Source organism: Lygodium microphyllum, chromosome 20 (genome assembly GCF_053477565.2).
Source record: "Lygodium microphyllum isolate KBCC chromosome 20, Lygodium_microphyllum_v1.1.10, whole genome shotgun sequence".
NCBI lineage: Eukaryota > Viridiplantae > Streptophyta > Polypodiopsida > Schizaeales > Lygodiaceae > Lygodium > Lygodium microphyllum.
Window position 1 is genome coordinate 122,653,546 of NC_141154.1, and position 21,191 is coordinate 122,674,736.

The window sequence follows — 21,191 nt, forward strand, 5'->3', positions numbered from 1 at the left end:
CGACCGCGAGATTATTAGGGGTTTGAGTCCCTTGTGCGGACTCCCCGTTCGGAGCGCCCCTCTTCTCCTCCCTTCCTTCATGTTTCTCATGAGACGTAGTCTATCGGCTTGAAGTTGGATGGTTCCAACTATTCTCTATGGTCATGTAAGGTGGGAGTGTATTCTTGATACCTTCGACCTTTAGGAATTTATTTCTCCCCTTGTTCTCCAGCTTGTGGAAGACCCCTCACATGGGTTGTTGATGGATTGTGCAGCCCTTTGGGATTAGCTCAACTCTAGAGCCTGATCCTTTCTCTTTATGAGTTTACAGGATTCTGTCTTGGTTTATGTTCGTAGATTGAAGATTGGGGTAGAGGTGTGCAAGATGCTCGCGCATCTTTATCATTAGAAGACGTTTGCCCACAGGATTCCCTTGGAGAAGAAGCTTCGGATGCTCGGTGTTGATGACTCTCCTTCTATGAAGGATCACATCAACAAAGTGGAGGATATGCAGGATGAGCTTGTGTCCCTCTAGAGGATGATATCTTTGGAGGATATGGCTCTAATTCTATTGACTTGGCTACCATCTCCTAAGTATGATATCTTGTATACCAATCTTTTGACTTTGAGGAATCGAGATACTCTTCTTTGGGAGGAGCTTTTGGCGCTTGTCTTGGAGCATGATGAGCGTCTAAGAGAGGTGGGGACTAGTGAATTTGGCACCATGAAGGCTTTTAGCGCAGAATATGGGGTCAAGAAGAAGAAGGGAAAGCCATAGGCTAAGAAATAGAAGGACAAGAAGGATGATTCCAAGGATGAGAAGAAGAAGAAGCCCAAGTGTCTCCACTGTGGGAAGGGCACTCATCCTAAGGAGAAGTGTTGGCAGAAGTACCCCCATTTGAAGCCTAAGGAGGGGTCGAAGGGTTCAAAGGCTACACTCGCTACCACTGAATGTGTCTTCATACACTTCTTTGAGGTGGAGGATACGACTCTTGCTTCTTCTTCTGAGGAGAAGCCTTGGCTCGTGGATAGTGGGGCCTCTTCCCACATGACTTATTGACAGGATTTGCTTTAGGATATGTGATCCAGAGGGGGATCTGTCACCATTGGTGACAATTCTTCAATCCCCGTGTGTGGTGGGGACCATTTTCTTATTGCCCGATCGGCATTCTTTTTTGGCCAAAGTCCTCTATATACTAGATTTAGGCTTTAATCTTTTGTTTGTTTATGGTCTTACACAGCTAGGTATCCAAGTCATCTTTACCTAGGACGTAGTTATGGTGGACTCTGCACACTCACAGTCCTTGTTGTGCGATCTTCACCAGCTTGGACTGCTTTGGCACACTTGTTATGGGCATTTAAATCTTGATGCTATTCGACGGGCTTTTAGGAGAAAGATGGTTGAGGGACTTCCATATTTCCCTCCCATTTATACCCTTTGTCCTAGTTGCTTAAGGGGCAAGTAGTATAGGCAGCTTTATCCATAGGTTGCTACACAGAGGACTTCTACACCGCTCAAGTTGGTTTACACTGACCTTTGCAAACCTATGGGCACGACCGCCCTTGGAAAGGCTAAGTACCTTATGCTTATTGTTGACGACTTTAGTCATTATGTGTGGCCCTATTTCTTGGAGTACAAAAGTGAGATGTACTCCCTTTCTATGAGTGGAATGTGTTTGTAGAGAGAAGCAAACCTCCTTCACAGTTCGTGGTGTTCAAGTTGATTACGGTGATGAGTTTTGTTCTAACCTATTTTTTGAGTTTTGCAAGGATCAGGGTGTTTAGATGGAATATTCGCGTCCAATCACACCATCTGAAAATGGTGTGGTGGAGTATGTCAATTGAACCATACTTGAGATGGCCTCATCGATATTGGGTCTTTCCCATTTCTTATGGGGTGAGGCTGTGGCTACTGTGATTCATATCCGCAACAGGTCACCTACTTCAGCATTGCAGGATATGATTCCCTAGTAGGCTTTCTTTGGGAAAAAGCCTTCTATTTCCCACTTTTTGCATCTTTGGATGTGAGGCATATGTCCATGTGGAAAAGAAGAAACAGTGGAGCAAGCTTGATTCCAAGTCAAAGAAGCTTATCTTCGTTGGTTATAGTGCGACCATGAAGGGCTATCAGCTCTATTACCCAACGACTCATAGGATCGAGGTGAGCAGGGATATGATCTTCGATTAGGTTGCAACCTCCAAGGATTCAATTGATGGTGCTTTTGCTATAGGTCATTCTTCGTCTTCCATCCATCTCCTCCCCCCCCGGCCCACCCCCTCAGGTTACCCTTTGGCACCCCTTCTTTGTATACAACTCCTCCCCCTCCTCCTCCCACACCCTCTCCCCTTCCACCCTCGATGGCTCCTTCATTGATTACTTTGTCATCAAGGTGAGGGAGAAAATCAACCGAATGGAGTATCTTTGAACGGTAGCTATGATGCAAATTTTGATGGTGCCAATAAGTTCGAAAGGGGGGTAGATTTCTAGTGCCATTGATGAGCCCTCCTCTTCTATCGCCGCTTCTCACTAAGAGAAGGAAATTTGCTGCCCTTGTGTTGTTGCATTGTGCGATTGACTATCACCTCTCTCAGAGCATATCTAGCAACGGCTCTTTCCTCCCTTAGCCTTTTAATGCTGGATGACCCTTAGGATGCCCCCAAACAACCTTCTCTCAGCTTGTATGGGTAATCTTTGACAAGTGCAGCTTCTTTTGCCATTGGACAGCCTTCTAATTGTAATGTTCAACTTTAATTCATTTATGAAAATTAATTAATTATCCATTGGACCTTGCCCTTGCCCAAGAATTGACTAATACCTATTCACAATTAATGTGCTAAACCCCATGGGCATTTAATGGTCCCAACATTAATTGGTTTTGGACTATAGTTTATTAATGAATGCCAAGTCCCACAATGTCATAACTAGACATTTAGTGGCCCAATTAATGGCCTAGACCTCAAATTGACATCGAGTATCCACAAGTACCTACTTGGCATAACTTTGTACAACTTTTGGCAATGCTACCCATTGCTCACTAGGGTTCCTTAGGCCGTCACCATGACTTAACTAACTTGCATCTCACATGTGCACCACACGTGCTGAATGTAATAATGCCAAAGATCAGCATTAAAAATACATGTCCTCGTGTGGCCATAAATGACCAGCACTTCTTAGGTACAATTGGCCCCTTGATTGTACAACAATCCAGGCTCAGTTTGAATCTTCGATCTCTTGCATGTGGGCCATAATAATCTGAGAATGGGCTACCCGTTGGATCAGCTGCAAATTAATGCCTTAAGGTGCTACACCAAGTACCCAGGTCTTTAGTAACTGAGCATGGATCCGAAGGTGGTTGAGGAAACCCTAATGGCTGCTGTCAAATAGGGTTTCAGCAGCAATTTCTTCAATTGCTCTTTATCAATGGCTGAAGTAGGCTGAGAATTGTTGAGGGAATGTCAGAGGATGAGAGAGAAAGCCAGCTGGAAGGAGTATCCTTTGAACAGTAGCTTTGATACCAATTTTGATGGTGCCAACAATTTTGAAAGGGGAGTAAATCCCTAGTGCCACCGACAAGCTCTCCTCTTCTATTGCCACCTCTCACTAAGATAGAAAAGGAAATTTGCCGCCTTTGTGTTGTCACAGTGCACGATTTGCTGTTGCCTCTCTCAGAGCACATTTGGCAGTGGCTCCTTCCTCTCAGCCTTTGAATGCTGGAGTGACCCTTAGCCAGCCCCCAAAGTTCCAAACAGCCTTCCCTCAGCTCGCATGGGTAAGTTTTGACAAGTGGCAGCCTCTTTTGCTATTGGGCAGCCTTCTAATTGTAATTTTGAGCTTTAATTCAATAGCTTTCAGAATTTAAATTCTGAAAATTAATTAATTATCCATTGGACCTTGCCCATTGCCCAAGAAATGGCTGATGCCCATTCACAATTAATGTGCTAACCCCCATGGACATTTAACGGTCCCAACATTAATTGGCCTTGGACTAGTATTAGTTTATTAATTAATGCCAAATCCCATAATGTCACCATTGGACATTTAATGGCCCAAATAATGGCCTAGACCTCAAATTGACATTGAGTATCCACAAGTACCTATTTGGCATAACTTTGCATAACTTTTGGCAATGCCACCCATTGCTCACTAGGGTTTCTTAGGCCGTCACTATGACTTAACTGACTTGCGTTTCACATGTGCATAGTGTCAGAAGTGGTGCAACAATGGAAGCATAAACATATGCTGAAATAAACTGCTGAACACAAGACAAAAGAGAAGAAAAGAAAGAGAGAACACAATACAGATGAGAACTCAGATGTATGCTTGGGAAATGGAATCCAAATATCAGACATGAGATTGTCGCTTACAATAATGAGTCACTGGCTGTGTGCGCACTGGCACCGGCTGCTCTCTCCACGGGACCTCTAGGTGGTGAATTGACTGACTGAGGAGGAGTCCATAATATATAGGCATGAATAATGCCATAAAATATGTCAGGTTGGCTAACATTAATGCTGGTCGACTGGCAACAATAAATGCTATAAAGCATAAAATGCTACATAATAAAAATGCCTAAAATATCTACATAATGTGTCGAGCCCACAATACATGCTCAGACTCATACATGAGCTAACATATTTGTTAACACCCTCTCTTAGGTCATGGGTGATCTAATACAATACAATGATACGATGATAAATGATTCATCATAGTCCATACAACAAAGAACCACCAAGTAGAACCATGGATATCTAGGCAGTGAGTGATCAAGCTACCACCAAGGTGCCTCGGAGAGAACTTGATGTCAATGTCAATCGTATCAGCTCTTGAAGATAGAGAAGATCATAGCAGCTCTCAATGTCTGTCAACAATGCCTTTGATGTAGCACACGTGACCATCTTGTCACCAATGCCGCAGCACATAAATGACCATGGATCCCCTTCCTTTGGCCAGACTACCAAAGTGTCCCCTCATATGAGCCCGAGATGAAAGCCATCCACTTTGTCAAATAATTAGCCCATCATGAATTTGGATGTCAATCCCAACTCTAGGATTTGAATCTGTCAGACTTTGGTCGATGCATCAGGGACTTCTCTCTCTAAATCCTGTGCATCTGTATAGAAATATAGATGAGGCATGGTTGCCCCATCTCACCACCCTCTCACACTGCCTCTCTGGCATTGGAGAGTCGTGAGGGATGACCTCATCACCAACACTAGAAAGTAGCTGAGGAAGGGGCCACCAAGCCTTTTCTATGATCTGAAGAAGAGGATCTCTTTTGTGCCTTGGACTTTACCTTGGCCAGAGGATTTGAGTTGGAATCTGAGGCAGATGATGACGCGTCGGAGGAGTCTGCATCCCGCTTCGTTGTCTGCTTCTTTTTTTTCCTGGAAGCCGCTAACTCTTTGCAGTCCTTCTGCAAATGGCCCTTCTTGCCACAATGGTGACATTGGGCCTTCGACTTCTTCTTCTTCGAACCTCTCTTTGAAGCTGCAAGAGCCACACTAGGACTTGATGAAAGCCTCCCCTGTAATTGCAATGATGCCTCATGCTCAAGCAACATGGAGGTCATATGTGTAAAACTGACAAGGGTTGATGATGTTTGCGCCTTCAAAGCATTTGCCACTCCATCGAACATCAGAGGGAGTTTGGAGAGTACAAGTTCAATAAGATGAGCCTCTAGAAGGGCAGACTGCACTTGCCGAAGTAGTCTTGGATTCGGGTCACACGAAGTAGAAAAGATTGGACGTATCTTTGGTCTTGAATGAAATTTGCTGGAGCTGGCCATAAAGACTAACTTGCCCTCATGGTGGAAGGTGTCACATATAGCAGCTGCAACTTCCTCCATACTTCAGTGAATGTCCTGTAGGAGGTGACCGCTTGTAGAACTTCTTTGGAAATACACCGAAGCAAGGCCAAGTAGGGCATCGTCCAAATCCCATGTAAGCACTGCTTCCTCATGGTTGTCTCCATCAAAATTAGAGAAGAAGAGAAGGCCGTTGAGGACGCTCAATAGCTCCATAGAACACATACCATAACTGCTTCTGTATAAACCAAGCCTTCATCATAGCACACCATGTAAGATAATCAGAGTCATGTAACTTGCAATGGATGTGCACGGAGGAGCCATCTGTAGAGGATTTAGAAGAGAAGGAGAGAAAAGAAGGTATTTGGAGAGGGAACACAGCCAAACCACAAGCGCAGACTTCAGAAAATGAGAGTTCACATGTAGTATTTATCAAAATTTGACCAAAACAAGAAGAAAACTATTGCAAAAAGTAAAAAAATCAGCCAAAAACTGCATGAAACAGCAAAAACTGCCTGAAAATGCAGTTGCCCAGCCAAGAGGAGATGCAAAAACACCAAAAGGCAAGTTGGAATTGACATGCATGTAGTAGAGGGGCTGACACAGGCTGTATGGATGCTGACGTCAGCAAAAACCTAGGTTAAAACAAGTTGCTTGGTTGGAGCAGCAATTGCTTGACCAATGATGGTCAAAACAGTCCTGAAATCAGTAAAGAAAATACATCAGGAGCATAGAACCTGAAATCTGATACCATGTGAGAAGTGGTGCAGCAATGGAAGCATAAACATGTGCTGAAATAAACTGCTGAACACAAGACAAAAGAGAAAAGAAAAGAAAGAGAGAACACAATATGGATGAGAACTCAGATGTATGCTTGGGAAATGGAATCCATATATTAGACACAAGACTGTTGCATACAATAGTGAGTCATTGGCTGTGTGGGCATTGGCACCAGCTCCTCTCTCCATGGGACCTCTAGGTGGTGAACTAAATGACTGAGGAGGAGCCTAGAGTATATAGGCATGAATAATGCCATAAAATATGTCAGTTTGGCCAATTGGCAGCAATAAATGCTATAAAGTATAAAATGCTTCACAATAAAAATGCCTAAAATATCTACATAATGTTCCAAGCCCACAATATATGTTCAAACTCACACATGGGTTGACATATTTGCTAACACACCGCACATGTACTAAAACAAATAAACAAACATTGAATTGGAAAAAGCATATGTATCATAGTCAAGGAACATTGGCTGCTACTTTTCATACTATACTAGTGCCAAATGCATGTTGAAATTTCCAGCTAATAGAACTAAGTCATAACATACCAAAACTGAATCATAATTAGTGTTAGAATCACATGGGATGCATCCATTAACTCCTAACCAAAGGTGTTTTGATCAAACAACCATAGCAAAGGATAAATTGAGTGCAAACTATGGGTGAACTAGCAATGGCATCCAATCACGCTTTATTGTCCATAAAAACCTGTTGAATACCATTGATTACTAATGGTCATCCATTGAAAACCAACAACTGATAATTAATCTTTGATGATCTTAAGCTGATGCATATGTAAAGTTTTAGAGCTATGGTAGAAAATATATCCATCCACATACCAACTAGAGTGACGAGTACACTGAATAGTGACCTCATGGCAAGCATACTGTTAGCAAACAATACCTTGGATACATGCTGAATACATTTGACCATTATACATGAGTTGTCTACCCCTAGAGGAGTGGAAGTGCTACCTCCCCCTTAAGCATTAGGTAGTGCTTTGGATCTCGTGCTTGATTGAACGTGAAAGAGCCCTATCTAAAGTTGGCTCTAGCTGAAAGGCATCGAGGTAAAGCTGCAACAATTGAGAGTGGTTTGCCAAGTCACTCTCTTCTATCCATTTAGCATCCCTTGGCGAGTAATTCCGAAACTTCACCACCTCCTAGAAACTTTACTATTGATCTATCTCGAATCTCTCTTTATGCGCCAAAATGTACTCGGGGACCAATATCTCATCCAATTCCTCGACCTATGGCTCAATTCAGTAGACATATCCTCATACACATCACCATGAAAAGACCTCAACAAACTAACATGAAAGGCATTTTATATCCGCCAATGTGGAGGCCATTTCAACCTATAAGAAACATTACGGATCTTCTCCAACATGTGGAAGATCCATAATAGCACATACTCAGCTTTGGATACAATCTCTCTTTGCTTCTCATCTTTTTTAGCCTTTTCTTTTCAAAACACAACAATACATAATCACCCTCTACAAATTGCAAAGTATGTCTATGCCATATGGCGATCAGTTGTCCTCTTTTACTTTTCTTGTGATCCTTGAAGTGCATACTTAACCTTCTCATTGCATCCATGTTCTCCACATAATGATCAGCCTTAAAGATCTTATCCTTAGTGGTGCAAAATAGAAGGGACTTTCTAGCCACCCTCCATTAACCTCAAATGGAGCTTTACCTATGGAACTATGCATGGTAGTATTATATGCAAACTCTACCAAAGGCAAGTACTACTCCCACTATGTCTTATGCTTTGACACATAGCTTGTTGCCTATTGGGACAGTCCTTTGGTATGTGCTTCTCCTATTCACATACAAAGCAGTTATTTGCAGCCATTAATTCCTCGCATTGGGCAATGCATTTCCAAGTCTTTCCTTGCTATTTTTGCCTCATCACAGCCTATTTTCAGATCTTTCCTTCTTCTCTGCCTTTGAAAACGTTTTGGATGGCTTCTCATCATCGCCTTGGAAGCTTGAATCCTTTTCACGTAGCAAAGCATTGGTCGTACTTGCTCTCTATATGAGTTGTGACATGCAGTCACGGTGGTCTTTATGCAAACATTCGTGTTTCCTCTAGTCAGTCCACAAAAATACTTCTTAATTTTCTTATGAAGGGGGATATTACGATCGCATCAATGTCTACCAAAACTTCTGATTATAGTACTTCAGATTTTTGCCTTGTGATGCATTCAACTTGTTTCAAGGAGTCATAATATCCACTTCAAAGGTTTGTTAAGCAATAATAAGTAAACATTTACTTAAATTGTATCCATGTTGATGGTGTTCTACCTTGCATTATAAGTGTGGACCATCATTGCAATGCATTTTCCTTAAAAAAGTGGCTTCTTTTTGAATCTTATAGATTCGATAAAGTTGGCTTCTGAGTAGGCAGCATCAAATCGTTGAATGAAAGTCAAGGCTTTCAATCTTTCTTGTGCACCACTAAAGGCCTCAAACTTCATCCATTTATCACCTTCATCATAGTCCTTTGCTGGTTCTTTTGGAGTCAAGTTATCATAAGTTGGCGACTGCAAAAAGGGTGCATTTGTTGTATTTGCATTATAACTACCACCATATAAAGCATTTCCAAACACAAAACTAATCGTACAACAAAACACAAATTGATAACGTAGAACGTAGTTAGGGTTAGGGTAACACAGAGATAATGAATATAGAGAATAGTGAGATGAATTTTTATTGAAAATACAATGTTCATGCAACAAACACACTATGTAGTGAATGAATATTGAACCTTGAACTCTTGTGTCTTGGGGATTAAGGCAGAGGTTATGAGCTAGAGAGTGTGTTGTACTCTGAATGAATTCCGAAATGTATTCAGGCAGCTTGTGTATGTCGAATACTAGTAAATGCAACTTTGGAAGTTGGAATTGATGTAGACGGGTAGTGAGGAGAGAGGAAGACTAAAAACACAAGTACCAGAGGAGAGAAAAGCTGCAGCAAGCTGATGATGATGTGACAAGTAGATAGTAACAAAAACACAAGCATGATGACATGGCAGGTTGATGGCAGCAAAAGCGCAGGTATAATGACGTGGCAACTTGTATAGTAACCGTAGATCACAAATGCAGTAGTTCAGCAGTTCGCCAGTTTTAGACAATGTGGCTGATTAGCAAATGTAGCAAAAATTGATGTAAATTGCATGATGGAGGTTGGAAACAGGTGTCAGACCAATGCAGACAACAATGGGAAGCTTCAGACCTCTGCGAACGAGATGTGGGCAATGAAGCTAGATGACTTGAAACTTGCAAAAAAAAGATTGAGGTAGAATGGTGGGTTGCATGCCTATTTATAGAAAGTTTGGGAAACCCATATTAGGGTTTTGCATGTGCGACATATTAACTGTATAGGATCACATTTCTTTTTAAAATAATAAGGTTTCTTCATTAATTAAGTGTGTTTTGGGACAGTTTAAGTTAGGCTAATGCAATTTTAGCTCAACATCCCCTCTCGGGCCCAAAATTGAGCCATGACAAATAAGCCCTTGTATTTATTTTTCTTCTACCCCAAGGCATTCCACCCCAAAGCAGCCAGGTTATCGAGCAAAGGGTGCATGTCAGTTGCCCAATGACCTACTAAGACTACAGAGGTGATGGTTATCTTAAAGGGAGCCCAAGTGATCACTTCAGAGAGGCTAGGGCATCGGACCAAGGGTACTCGTCGACTGCCCAAGAACCTACCAAGTCCTATAAAGGCGGATGGAATCAACAATGGATTTTTATTTTTTTTGGTGGAAGGGATTTGTTCATATGATTTAACATTGAGTGAGAGTTTCAAATCAATGTTTATCCTAGTGATTCACTGTGTCCTGAAGTATGGAAAATAAGGATGGATAGCTTCACTACCTTCAAAAACAAGCAAAACAATCCCACACACTACTAGGATAAGTGTATAGGGGTTATCTAAGGGTATGTGTGTGCGCCTATCATATGGAGAATATATCGAGAGGCAAGACAAGCAAAGGCAACATGCAAGCATAGGGGAAAAATTGCCGTAGAAGACTATCATGTGCTATGCCACGAGTATGGTGGATCCAGAGTCAACCACTCCAAGGGTGACCGAAAAGGAATAAATGTTCACAGATGCATGCTTATATGAACAGAATGCCAATGTATGGGGTAATGTGAAGGAAGATGTAGATGTCATGCTCACGTAAAATGCTATGCAATGATGCCACTTGGATAGAGTCCTCGTAGGGGAATTGTTCACTTGCCCAAGCATCCTTTTATAATCACGTCATCTTGATAGTGCGGATGAAGATACACTATTTAAAAGAGTATAAATACAATGTTTGAAACAAAATTTGTAAGCATCATCACTGTCACTATCAAGAAAAGAAGCCGCCCCTTCTCAAAGTGAAAGGAAAAATTGGAGACCGCCCCCTCTCACCATCGGATAGGGAAGGAGAAGCAAGCACCCCCTTTGTCCCCTAAATGTCGATGTTGATGGGGAAAAGGACTAGCATCCAAAGAAGAAGAGGAAGAGACATGTGTAGCAGAAAACTTGTGAAATGAATAGCCTCCAAGGGGCCTTCAAAGAGACAATGACAAATCTTGGAAAAGAAGCACCACCAAAAGATGTAACCATGGGAAGGAGTGCCAAAACTTCCAAGGCTTCGCTAGGTGGTAGATCGTGTAGAAGCAAATGTCAACCTGACAAAGAAAGCAAAAAAACAACCACATAAGATCATAAAACATGCAAATCTCGACTTCAATGTTAAGTGCAAGTGAGTGCTATGGACAAACGTGAATGGGACTCCGACTATCAAAAGGTATACATGCTAAGAATGTAAGAAAGTAAAAGGAGAAATGTGTAACAGAAAAGAGAAGACAAACTAGAGCATGCCCTACAAGGATCGACTGATGTGTAGACGGGGAGTGGAAAGGAATCACGGTCAGTATCATGGAGATTTGAATCGGAGGAAGGCTCCATAATTTGCTAGGCCGAATGGTCTCTAGAGAAAGTGGGCTAAAGGGCTTCTAGCTGCAAACTCGAAGGAAAGGGCAACTTGGAGTGGGAAGGCTACTCATCAAGTTGCTCCTCAAGAGAGGCAACACATGTCCGAGGATAACTGAAGTCCACAACAGTAGGATGGGCAAACATTTCTGACAACTCCTCAGGTGAAGAGGGAGCAGAAGAACTAGTTGCCATGTGAGCAGTGGGTCTATCCTCTTGTCCCGATTGCGGAGGGGGCGGGAGTGCCCACACTAGATGGGCTTGAGACAAAGTCTTGGGTGGATTGCCCTTAGCCTTTGAATGACACTCATGGTCAAACTAGCCAGCCTTTTGACAATGTTGACAATATTGATTTTTCTTTGGTACATTTTGCCACTCGGGTTTGAGTTTTGACGGCGGGGAAGTTCCTTGTGACTCACAAGCTTGGTTTGGATTTGGATATTGATTGGAAGGTTGAGTTTACTTGCCCTTTTCTTATTGCCCCTTTTAAGAAGATACAACAAAGGCCCCCTTTGTGAAGGACGTTTGTCACGGGGACTTGAAATTTTGAGATGCTTTAATCTTGTTGATAACATTTGATTAAATTATTAATCAAATGTGCAAAGGTTGTTTAGCATATGTGACGCACATGGTAGTTATTTCATGGTAATAGGCCAAGGACCTCGTGGATGCAGTGGGTATGAAAGACAAAAGTTGTAATAAGTTATGTCTGACAGATAGTAGGTGGTACTCGATGTCAGATTTGGGCCTAGACCAATTTATTGGCCATTAATATCAGCGGTGGTGACATTAGAGACTAGGCATTAATTCATTAATTAGTGCTGGTTGAAGGGCTAACAATTGCTTAGGGATACTTGGAAGACAAATTGGCCTAGTCAATTTAATTATCGGCTGGTGAAATTAATTTTTTGAGCACTAGAATAATTATCAAATTAAATTTTAGAATTAATAATTTAAAAATCAATTTAATAAGTTGGATAATGTTAGAAAATGAGATTAGAAGACTGTTACTTGGCAAAACTTGCCCATACAAGTAGGGAAAATGTTTTTAGGGGTGGTTGGAAGTCTATTCCAAACCATTGTGAGAGAGAAGGAGGAGGCTGTTAGAGAGCAAGGACAGGCTGGTGATGTGATTTACAGCCACAAAGGATCAATCCTACAGCAAGTTATAGCAATTTGGAGCCCTCTAGGAGCAAGTGTCAGCAGCCCAAGGTTCTTTTGGTGCAAGTGATAGCATATAGGAGAGGGCAACAGTCTTTCTGGTGGTTGTAAGCTATAGATGATAGCTTCCATGGGTGTTTGAGTAGGGCAACAATAGTTTTTCAGTGTTTCTCGCGATGAAACTCTGAAATTTCTCCCTCTAGAGCATTCTCTCTCATTTCCTAGTCATTTCTCGAGTTATCTCAACATTTTTCAGCAGTTTGAGCCATTAGAGAAAGATATTTCAGTCAATCTCTGCTGTAAACCCTAATTTACAATAGAAATTAGGGTTTAACAACCACCTTGGGATGGGTGCTCAAATTTAAGGGCCTAGAGCTTGAATTCTAGCAGCTGAAATTGAGGAATTTCAGGGAGATTCAAGAGGCCAGCCAGCCAATATTAGATTTGGGGCTGAATTTGTCATTCAAGGAGTAAGGTGAAAACCAATCCCCAAGCAAACTAAGGGGCAAATTGGTTTGGAGGCCTGCTGCTTAGTTTTGACAGCAAGAGGCACTTGGATTAGTGGAGGAGATTAGAGGATCTTAGTTGTATACCTTCCGTTTGCAATATAAGATAAAGAAATACCTCAAGGGGCACGAGTTTAGAACCACAATTGGGTGTCCGATGTCCAAGCTTAAAATGTGCATTTTCAGTTAATGTGAATTTTATGTTTGTTGTAATTAGTGCTTAATGAGGTTATTTACTACCCTATTTGAGAAGAAAGACTGGTTCTCTCATGAGGACATGTATTTTGAAACCTCACTTAATATGTGGATTAATTGTTAATCACATGATTAAGTGGATGTTGCACATGTGAGGTGCAATTGGAATTATAGTAAATTTACGAGCTCAAGGCTCAAGGAAATCACGGGATGTCAAAGGCAAAAGTTGCTATAAGTTATGCCGCATAGGTATTTGGTGGTATCTGGTGTCAGTTATTGGCCTAGGTCATTTATTTGGCCATAAGTGTCAGTTGGTGAAACTAGAAAAGTGGTGTTTAATGGTACCTAATGCCAATTTGATAGTCAAAGATGGCGTAGAGACACTCAGGAATGGAAGTTGCCTAGCCAATTTAATTATTGGCAAGTCAGATTATTTTTTGGGGCATAAAAATAATTATTAGATTAATATTGAGTGTTTAAAGATTGAAATTAATATTTAATTATGGATAATGTTAGAAAAACCATTTGGGAAGGCTACCACTTGTTAAATAATGCCCATGCAAGATTGAAAAACGTCTTTTAGAGGTTGGAGAGAGGCATTTTTTTGTGTATTCAGCTTGCAAGAGAGAGGGAGGAGATGTTGCTGGTCTAATTTGCAGCCATTGGAGGACCTTTTGAGTTAGCCAGGGGCAGGAGAAGACCAATCAACAGCATGTGATAGTATCTATAGGTTATTGAGACAGGACAGTAGTAGTGAATGACTGATTTTCTTTAGTTCTTTGTATCTACAAGTTGATGAGATATGGCAATAGTAGTAAATGACATATTTTCTTCAGTTCTTTGTGAAGAAAGTTTGAATTTTCTCTCTCCTTAGTGTTCTCTCTCACCTCCTAGCCTTTCTATAGCCTTGCTCTAAAGATTACAGCATTGAGATCACCAAAGGTTGAGAAATTTTAGATTTCTTTGCTGTAAATTTTCTGCAGCAGAAATTAGGGTTTAGCAGTAACCTCGGGAAGTTTGCTAGAAATTGGAAGCTCCAAGACTTGGATTCAATAGGGTTGAAGCTGTTTTCCATCAAATTCAGGTGGAGGACCAATAAATTAATGAATTTGGGGCATTTTCCATCTCCATCAAAGCAGGTGAAAGCCAATCAACTGTCCGAATCAAGGGGCCAATCAGATTGAAGACTTGTTGGTCATTTCGGACTTTTGGACAGCAAGGGGAGTTGGAATACCGAAAGGGATTGGGAGAATCCCATTGTATATGAACTTCTTCTTCAATGAAGTTAAATAAATACCGAAAGGGACGCGAGTTTTGGGGTCAATAGGGTGTCCAATGTCCAAGATTATATGGTAAAGTGTGCATTTCAGTTTTGTGAATTTGTTAATTGCTGTAAATAGTGCTTAATTAGGTTATTTACCACCCTATCCGAGGAGGAAGGCTAGTTACATGGTTCCATTGCCAAGATACCACTTAATCCCTTGATTTGGTGGGCCCGAGGCATCTAATTGCAAGCCAAAGCTTTGTGCTAGTGCTGATTTCTCAGTTGAGAAATTACAGCAATATGTCTTCATATAATGAGATGAACTCAAGTAGTGATGATGCCTCTCAATATGAACATTCACATGGGAATGAAGAAAATGCAATACATGACCTTGGATAAGGGTCAGGGGACAGCAAGCTGAAAATGTTGTTGTGGGGCAAGATGCACGGCCTTCAAGGCATAAGGAGGCTCATGACCAGCAAAGTGAAGAGGAATTTGATGATCAGTTCAAGAATCGGATGAGGACAACAACAAATCTCTTTGCTGAATTAGCAAAGGATCCTCAATTTACTCGATTTTTGAATGCTTCAAAGAAGGACGGCAAAGGCAAGAAGAAGAAGACGTTTTCCACACCTTTGGGACAACAAGATGTACTGAAGATAATGCCAAACGCTTCATTTGAAGCTCCCAAAGATGATAATGAAATAAAACAGTTGGTACCTACAGGGCAAGGAATGCAAATGCAAGGCCATCACGGAAGTGCCAATCCAATGGATTTGGATAGCTGGGATTGCATGCTATGATGGAGCAGCTAGGATATTTTGGTGGAAGCATGATTTTTCCTGCTATGGTTGGACAAGGACCGTATATGGGAATGTATGGCACAAATCCCTATGGTATGTAGCAACCAATGCATGGTGTGCAAGGCCTAATGTATTCTGGTATGACTGGAAATATGCAAAACCCTATGTATGGCAGTATTGGCTTGATACTTGGGCCATAAAGTAGCATGTTTGGTACTGCATCTGCACCCTCGAATGCTTATGGGCTCAAGGAATGAATGTTGGTCATGCAAATGCTCTGTTTGGCATTGGTTTTGATGTAATTTCAGCAAATGCATCCTTTTTGCAGTTGCTAGTGTATGACAACTTGACACCCAAAAGGGGCAGCAAAAGACTATGATGAGGGTGGAAAAGTAGTGAAGTTTGAGTCCTTCAGTGATGTATAAGATAGGTTGAAAGCTTTGACTTTCATTTAGCAGTTTGATGCAGCCTATTCAGGGGGGAACTTCATGGAGTCCTTGAAGATTCGAAAAGAAACCACTTTTCTTGAAAAGGAATGTGCATGAGATCCGTAGCTTCTTGGGGTTATGTTCTTACTAGAGGACGTATGTACATGGGTTTGCTGAAATTGCATCTCGATTGCATGCCTTCCAGAAGAAGGATGTGCCATTTAGGTGGACAACAGTGGAAATTCAGCATTTGAAAAGTTGAAGGAAAAGATAACTTCAAATCCTGTGCTTGTATTGCTCGATCTAAGGAAGTCATTCATAGTTTAATGTGATGTATGTGGTAACAACATTGGGGCTGTTCTTATGCAGGACGGCTGAGTTGTGGGTTATGAGAACCGAATTCTCCACGGTGGAGAAAAGAATTTGTAGGTCTATGAGAAAAAGCTCTTGGTTGTAATTCATGCACTGTCTACGTGGAAACATTATTTGTTGGGGGTTGATTTTACAGTGCAGACAGACCATCAAACTTTGAGGTACTTTTTGACGTAGACAAGTTTTCTCTCTACGTTTCATTTTCAAATTGTACATATTGATAGTAAAAGAAATGTTGTGGCTAATGCAATGTCACGCAAGCCACAAATTTCAGCCGTTAGCATGGTTTATCACATTGAGTTGGATGCCATGAAAGAGCAATATGTTGCTGATTCAGACTTTGCTAATGTTTATGATCAGCTTTGCAATGGCCAAAGGCATGAACACTTTGTGCTAAGAGATGGATTTCTAATGATGCATGGACAACTAACAACTACATAAAAGGGAGTGGATACATCATACATGAATGATCATACAAATAAGAAGTGTGGGCTTGAGAGAGAAAACGTTGAGAGAAATTGTTTGAATCTCAAATAACCTAATCTCATGGGAGAATCATATTAATATAAGGAGTATTTAGCTCATCCCAAACTGTAGTTCGAATGGGAAAAGATGTATCTATTAAGTTGGTACCTTATAGTACTAATACGTAAGGTACGGTACCTAAAGTATGGTATAGTATGAAACCTTTTGTACGTGGTACTAGTGCAACTATGTCTCCTGGTTGTGAATGGCTATGAGAGTCTGTCAAAGACAATTGGAGCTCTGATAATTAAGTGTACATTTCCTAGGTTTTCTAGTCATTTTTTTGCCCCTTATCACATTGTGACTGTTCTAGACTATCACTTCAGCATTAGTACTACCGCGTTAGCATCCGTACTGCCACGTCTGCATTTATGTAGTATTCTGCTAGAAGGGGAACGAGAAGGCAAACACTAATGACAAGAAACAAGATGACAAGAAGGATGAGAAGAAGTCTAAGCCAAGTGTCCACATTGTGGAAAGTGCACTCATCCAAAGGAGAAGTGCTAGTAGTACTCCCATTTGCAACCAAAAGATGGTTCAAAGGACCCGAAGGCTTACCCCTACCACTACTGAGTCTATTTTGGTGCATAAAATTGAGGTTGAGGATACATCCCTTGCTTTTTTCACGGAGGAGAAGCCATGGGTCACTGATAGTGAAGCCACTTTCCATATGACCTACTGACAAGATTGGCTTTAGGATCTTCATTCCAAAGGGGGATTAGTCACCACTGGGGATAACTCTTCTGTGCCAGTTCGTGGAGTGGGGACTATTTCCCTTTTGCCAGATTGATAGGTTTTAGTGGGGAAAAGGCTAAAGTACTTTATGTCGCGGATCTCGGTTTTAACCTTCTTTCTGTCTATGGTTTGACACAACTAGGTACTCGCATGGTCTTTATCAAGGATGGTGTGTCTCTTGAGGATTCTTATACAAATTCTATTCTTTGGTTAGGTACTCGGGAGGGTGGGCTTTATAAGCTCATTGTTCTTGTTGTGTGGACTTTCCACGAGCTTGGGCTACTTTAGTATGTTCGTTATGGACACTTGAATTTTGACTTCATATGCAAGGCTTCTCGGAAGAAGTTAGTCGAGAGACTACAAGATTTTACTCTCGTTCACCTTGGTGCTAACCAACTTATCCGAATCTATGGGCATGACCTCCTTGGAAAGGCTAGGTATTTGATGTTGATTACTGATGATTTCAGCAGATAGGTGTGGCTGTACTTTGTTGAGTGTGTGAGAGTGAGGAACACTTCAACTCTTGTGATTGGAAGATGTTTGTGAAAACACAAACGACTTTCAAGGTTCGAGGTGTTTGAGCTGACCTTAGTGGCGAGTTTTGTTCTAATATTTTTTCCAAGATTTGCAAGGATCACTGTATTTGGATGGATCATTCCCATCTAATCACATCATCTAAGAATGGTGTGGTGGAGCGTGCCAATCAAACCATGCTTTAGATAGCTCGATCGATGTTGGAGCATAGGGTTCTGCCTCACTCTCATTGGGGTGAGGCTGTTGCTATAGTAGTACATATTTGCAAAAGGCCTTTGACTTCGGCATCACAAGATATGACTTCTTATGAGGCTTTCTTTGGGAAGAAGCCTTGTGTATCCCATTTTTGCATCTTTGGGTGTGATGCTTATGGACAAGAAGAAATGGAGCAACAAACTCAACTTCGAGTTGAAGAAGCTTATCTTCGTTGGCTATAGCATGACCATGAAGGTCTATAGGCTCTACAACTCGAAAAGACACAAAAGATGGATGTGAGCAGGAATGTGATCTTTGATGAGGTTTTGGCCTCAAATGATCTAATTGATGGTGCTTCTTGTGCAGGTTGTTCCCTAAAGGAGAGTGTAAGCCGACACACAACAAGATGGAAAAGGCTATTGTGGGACAAAAGAAACTGTCTAAAACTGGAGTGCTAGGACTGAGATGAGTGCAGGAATAGGGAGGGATGGATGGAATTGAGAATGCAAGGCACCAGCGACCAAAGTCATGCTTATATGAAACAGAAGGTAGGCTTTGAAGAGCAGCAGGTATACCTAGCGAAGTGCTTTTGCATTTAGAGTCTCCTCCATGTTCATGTTGGTATTGCTGACTCACAGCCAGTTCTTGCATAACAGGAGGAGCAACATAGCAAGAATCCGGTCCATAAGATTCAAAAGGATTTTATGAACCTGCCATTGGGCTTGGCTAAGGTGAGGATGTTGGATTGCTTCATTACCGAGATGGTCTGCCTTCCACAACTGAGAGGTGGTCATCTGTTAGCTTTCTGCATATCGTGATTAGGCACTGCATATGTGCATTTCAATTTTCATGGGTTTTAGTGGGTGTATTTCATTGCCAGGTGACAACAGCACGTCCATTTGTTTTTCTCCCTCTGAACCAGCTGCCAACCTTTGCATTTTGGCTACCCATGCTGATGTCTTGCTGTCTTGACCAACGTTTTGACTTTTTGGCCAACGTTTTGACTGGACTTTCTAATGACTGCTGCTTCCATTGGACACTTTTTGGGCTGTTCAAGTTTGTGGTGCTACCTTTGTCCACTGCACTGATGTATTTTTCTAGGCTCATGGCAGTGTTGCAGCCATTTCTTGGGAAGTGTGTTAATTTTTCTTGATGATTATTGTAACTCATTGAAAAGTTAAGCCCGAAGGTAGCTGTACAAGTGAGATTTCTAGGGCAAGAATCCTCAAATGGTTACTGTTGAATGTTATGTTCAACATTATGAGAAGTCTGGATTTCTATTTAGCTCTTGCTTATGTACGAAAAAATGACTGGATAGATAAAACCATGAATAGCCTAAATCAGGCTGTAGTTAACGTGTGCTTCTTGGCTCACTTAGATTCTTCTATTCAGACATTGTTAAATGGTCTATCACATAAGCATGTAGTTGAGCCTTCTCTTAATGCTTGTGCAGTTTTGCCAGGAGTGCTTACTGCGGTTCTAGAAAACTTGAGATTGCACATAACAAAGCAATGCTCTCTTTGTCAGGAGACGGGAGAATGGTGTGGTGCTGGCATTATATGTGATGAGCCTTTTAATCCGATTTTTCCATTCCAGGTAATGATATCATTACCTTATCAAGATGCAAGGTGGTTGTTTTACTTCCAGAACTGAGTTTTTTGGAACTTGGGTCTTTTATTTATGACAGTATGATATTTTTGTCTCATTTGTTGCAGGAAGAGAATGTGAAAAGGTGCAAGCTGTGCAATACACCTTTTCACAAAAGTTGTTACTTAAAATGCAACTCATGTTTGTTGTGTTCTAAAGATCGGAGGAATGACCCTGTACATGATGCGGAGAGTTCTAAGGAAGATGGTGCTAATCTTGAAGTTACAACATCGTCGCTGGATGGCCTTGAAACCACCCAGACTGCATCTTCTTCTATATCTGCAAGCCCCACATCCCAACTTTCATCTCTTAAGATAGTGAAAGATTCTCGAGGGCAGAAAATCTGGAATTTGTACAATTTGCTGCCAAAACCGCAGTTGTGGTAGTTTTAGACGGAGTGTATGACTGTTCAAATTTGTAACAGTTGTCATTGGCATTTACAATGACTGTATGTGTCTTATATATTTCACAAAAAATTCAACTCTTATCGTTTATGGAACATTTTCATTACGATTGAGAGAGGGTTTATTTGCAGATGAGATTTGTGTTCTACTCTGCTGTATTTGGATTTAGTTTCAGCGGTTTGAAGAATCTGAGTGTGTAAAACTATTTCAGCTGATGAGACAGAACTTTATATTTTTGGCATTTTGGTCAAATTTTGTGGAATCATTATACCACTTCTACTAGGGGTAGCCTTCTCAGTTTAGGGAGGTCACAATAGAGTTCAGACAATTTCTTATTCCTAGTTTTGGAGACATAAGCAGTGAAATCATGGATGTACCTAGCGTTAAAACTGGTAGGGTTTCTGCATAGTGCATGCGTAGCCAGGAATCCTTTATTTCCTCTTTCTCCTCCATCGATTTCGAAGATAGCCTGGATTCTGATAGGTAACAGGATCACAGGCTCTCTCTCATTTATTATTAATGCCATCCCTTATTTCTTTATTGTTCTTGAGAAAGGGGGGGGGGGGGGGGGAGTTGGCTAAAGGAGCAAAGTTTTTTGTTTCGTTGAGTCAGGTATGCAAAACCAGGTTATGCAAACACTATCACAGGGCCAAATCCTTAAGCATCTGTTTCATCAGATTGCTGCTTATTTTAACTCCCTTACGTTGAAATTTAGAAAGGATTGTGGTTAGCAATGGGAAGATGACCACGAGAAGATGGATATACACCATACTAGTTTGCAAAGGTCATCTTCTAAGAAGAGCAAGTAAAAGGAGCAAGAAACCCTTGTCATCACTTGAAAAGAGCGACCATTCTCTCAT

At 41.3% G+C, this 21,191-nt stretch overlaps 1 protein-coding gene across 4 annotated transcripts in view; it reads left to right on the forward strand.

Moving 5' to 3' along the window:
* The window catches only part of LOC148019334 (uncharacterized), a 71,283-nt gene extending 50,711 nt beyond the window's left edge, over positions 1 to 20,572 (forward strand). Inside the window, exons 4-6 of one of the 4 annotated variants that reach the window (XR_015687580.1) lie at positions 18,647 to 18,828; positions 18,937 to 19,011; positions 19,734 to 19,868. Coding sequence is in view for 3 of the 4 variants with exons in the window: in XM_087660944.1 (XP_087517070.1) it covers positions 19,734 to 19,876; positions 19,996 to 20,313 (461 nt within the window). In the remaining variant the exon portion in view is untranslated. Of the gene's footprint in view, positions 1 to 18,646; positions 18,829 to 18,936; positions 19,012 to 19,733; positions 19,877 to 19,995 lie in introns of those variants that run through there. The other 3 variants (XM_087660946.1, XM_087660945.1, XM_087660944.1) reach the window with 3 other exon arrangements.
* Positions 20,573 to 21,191: the final 619 nt, after the last annotated feature.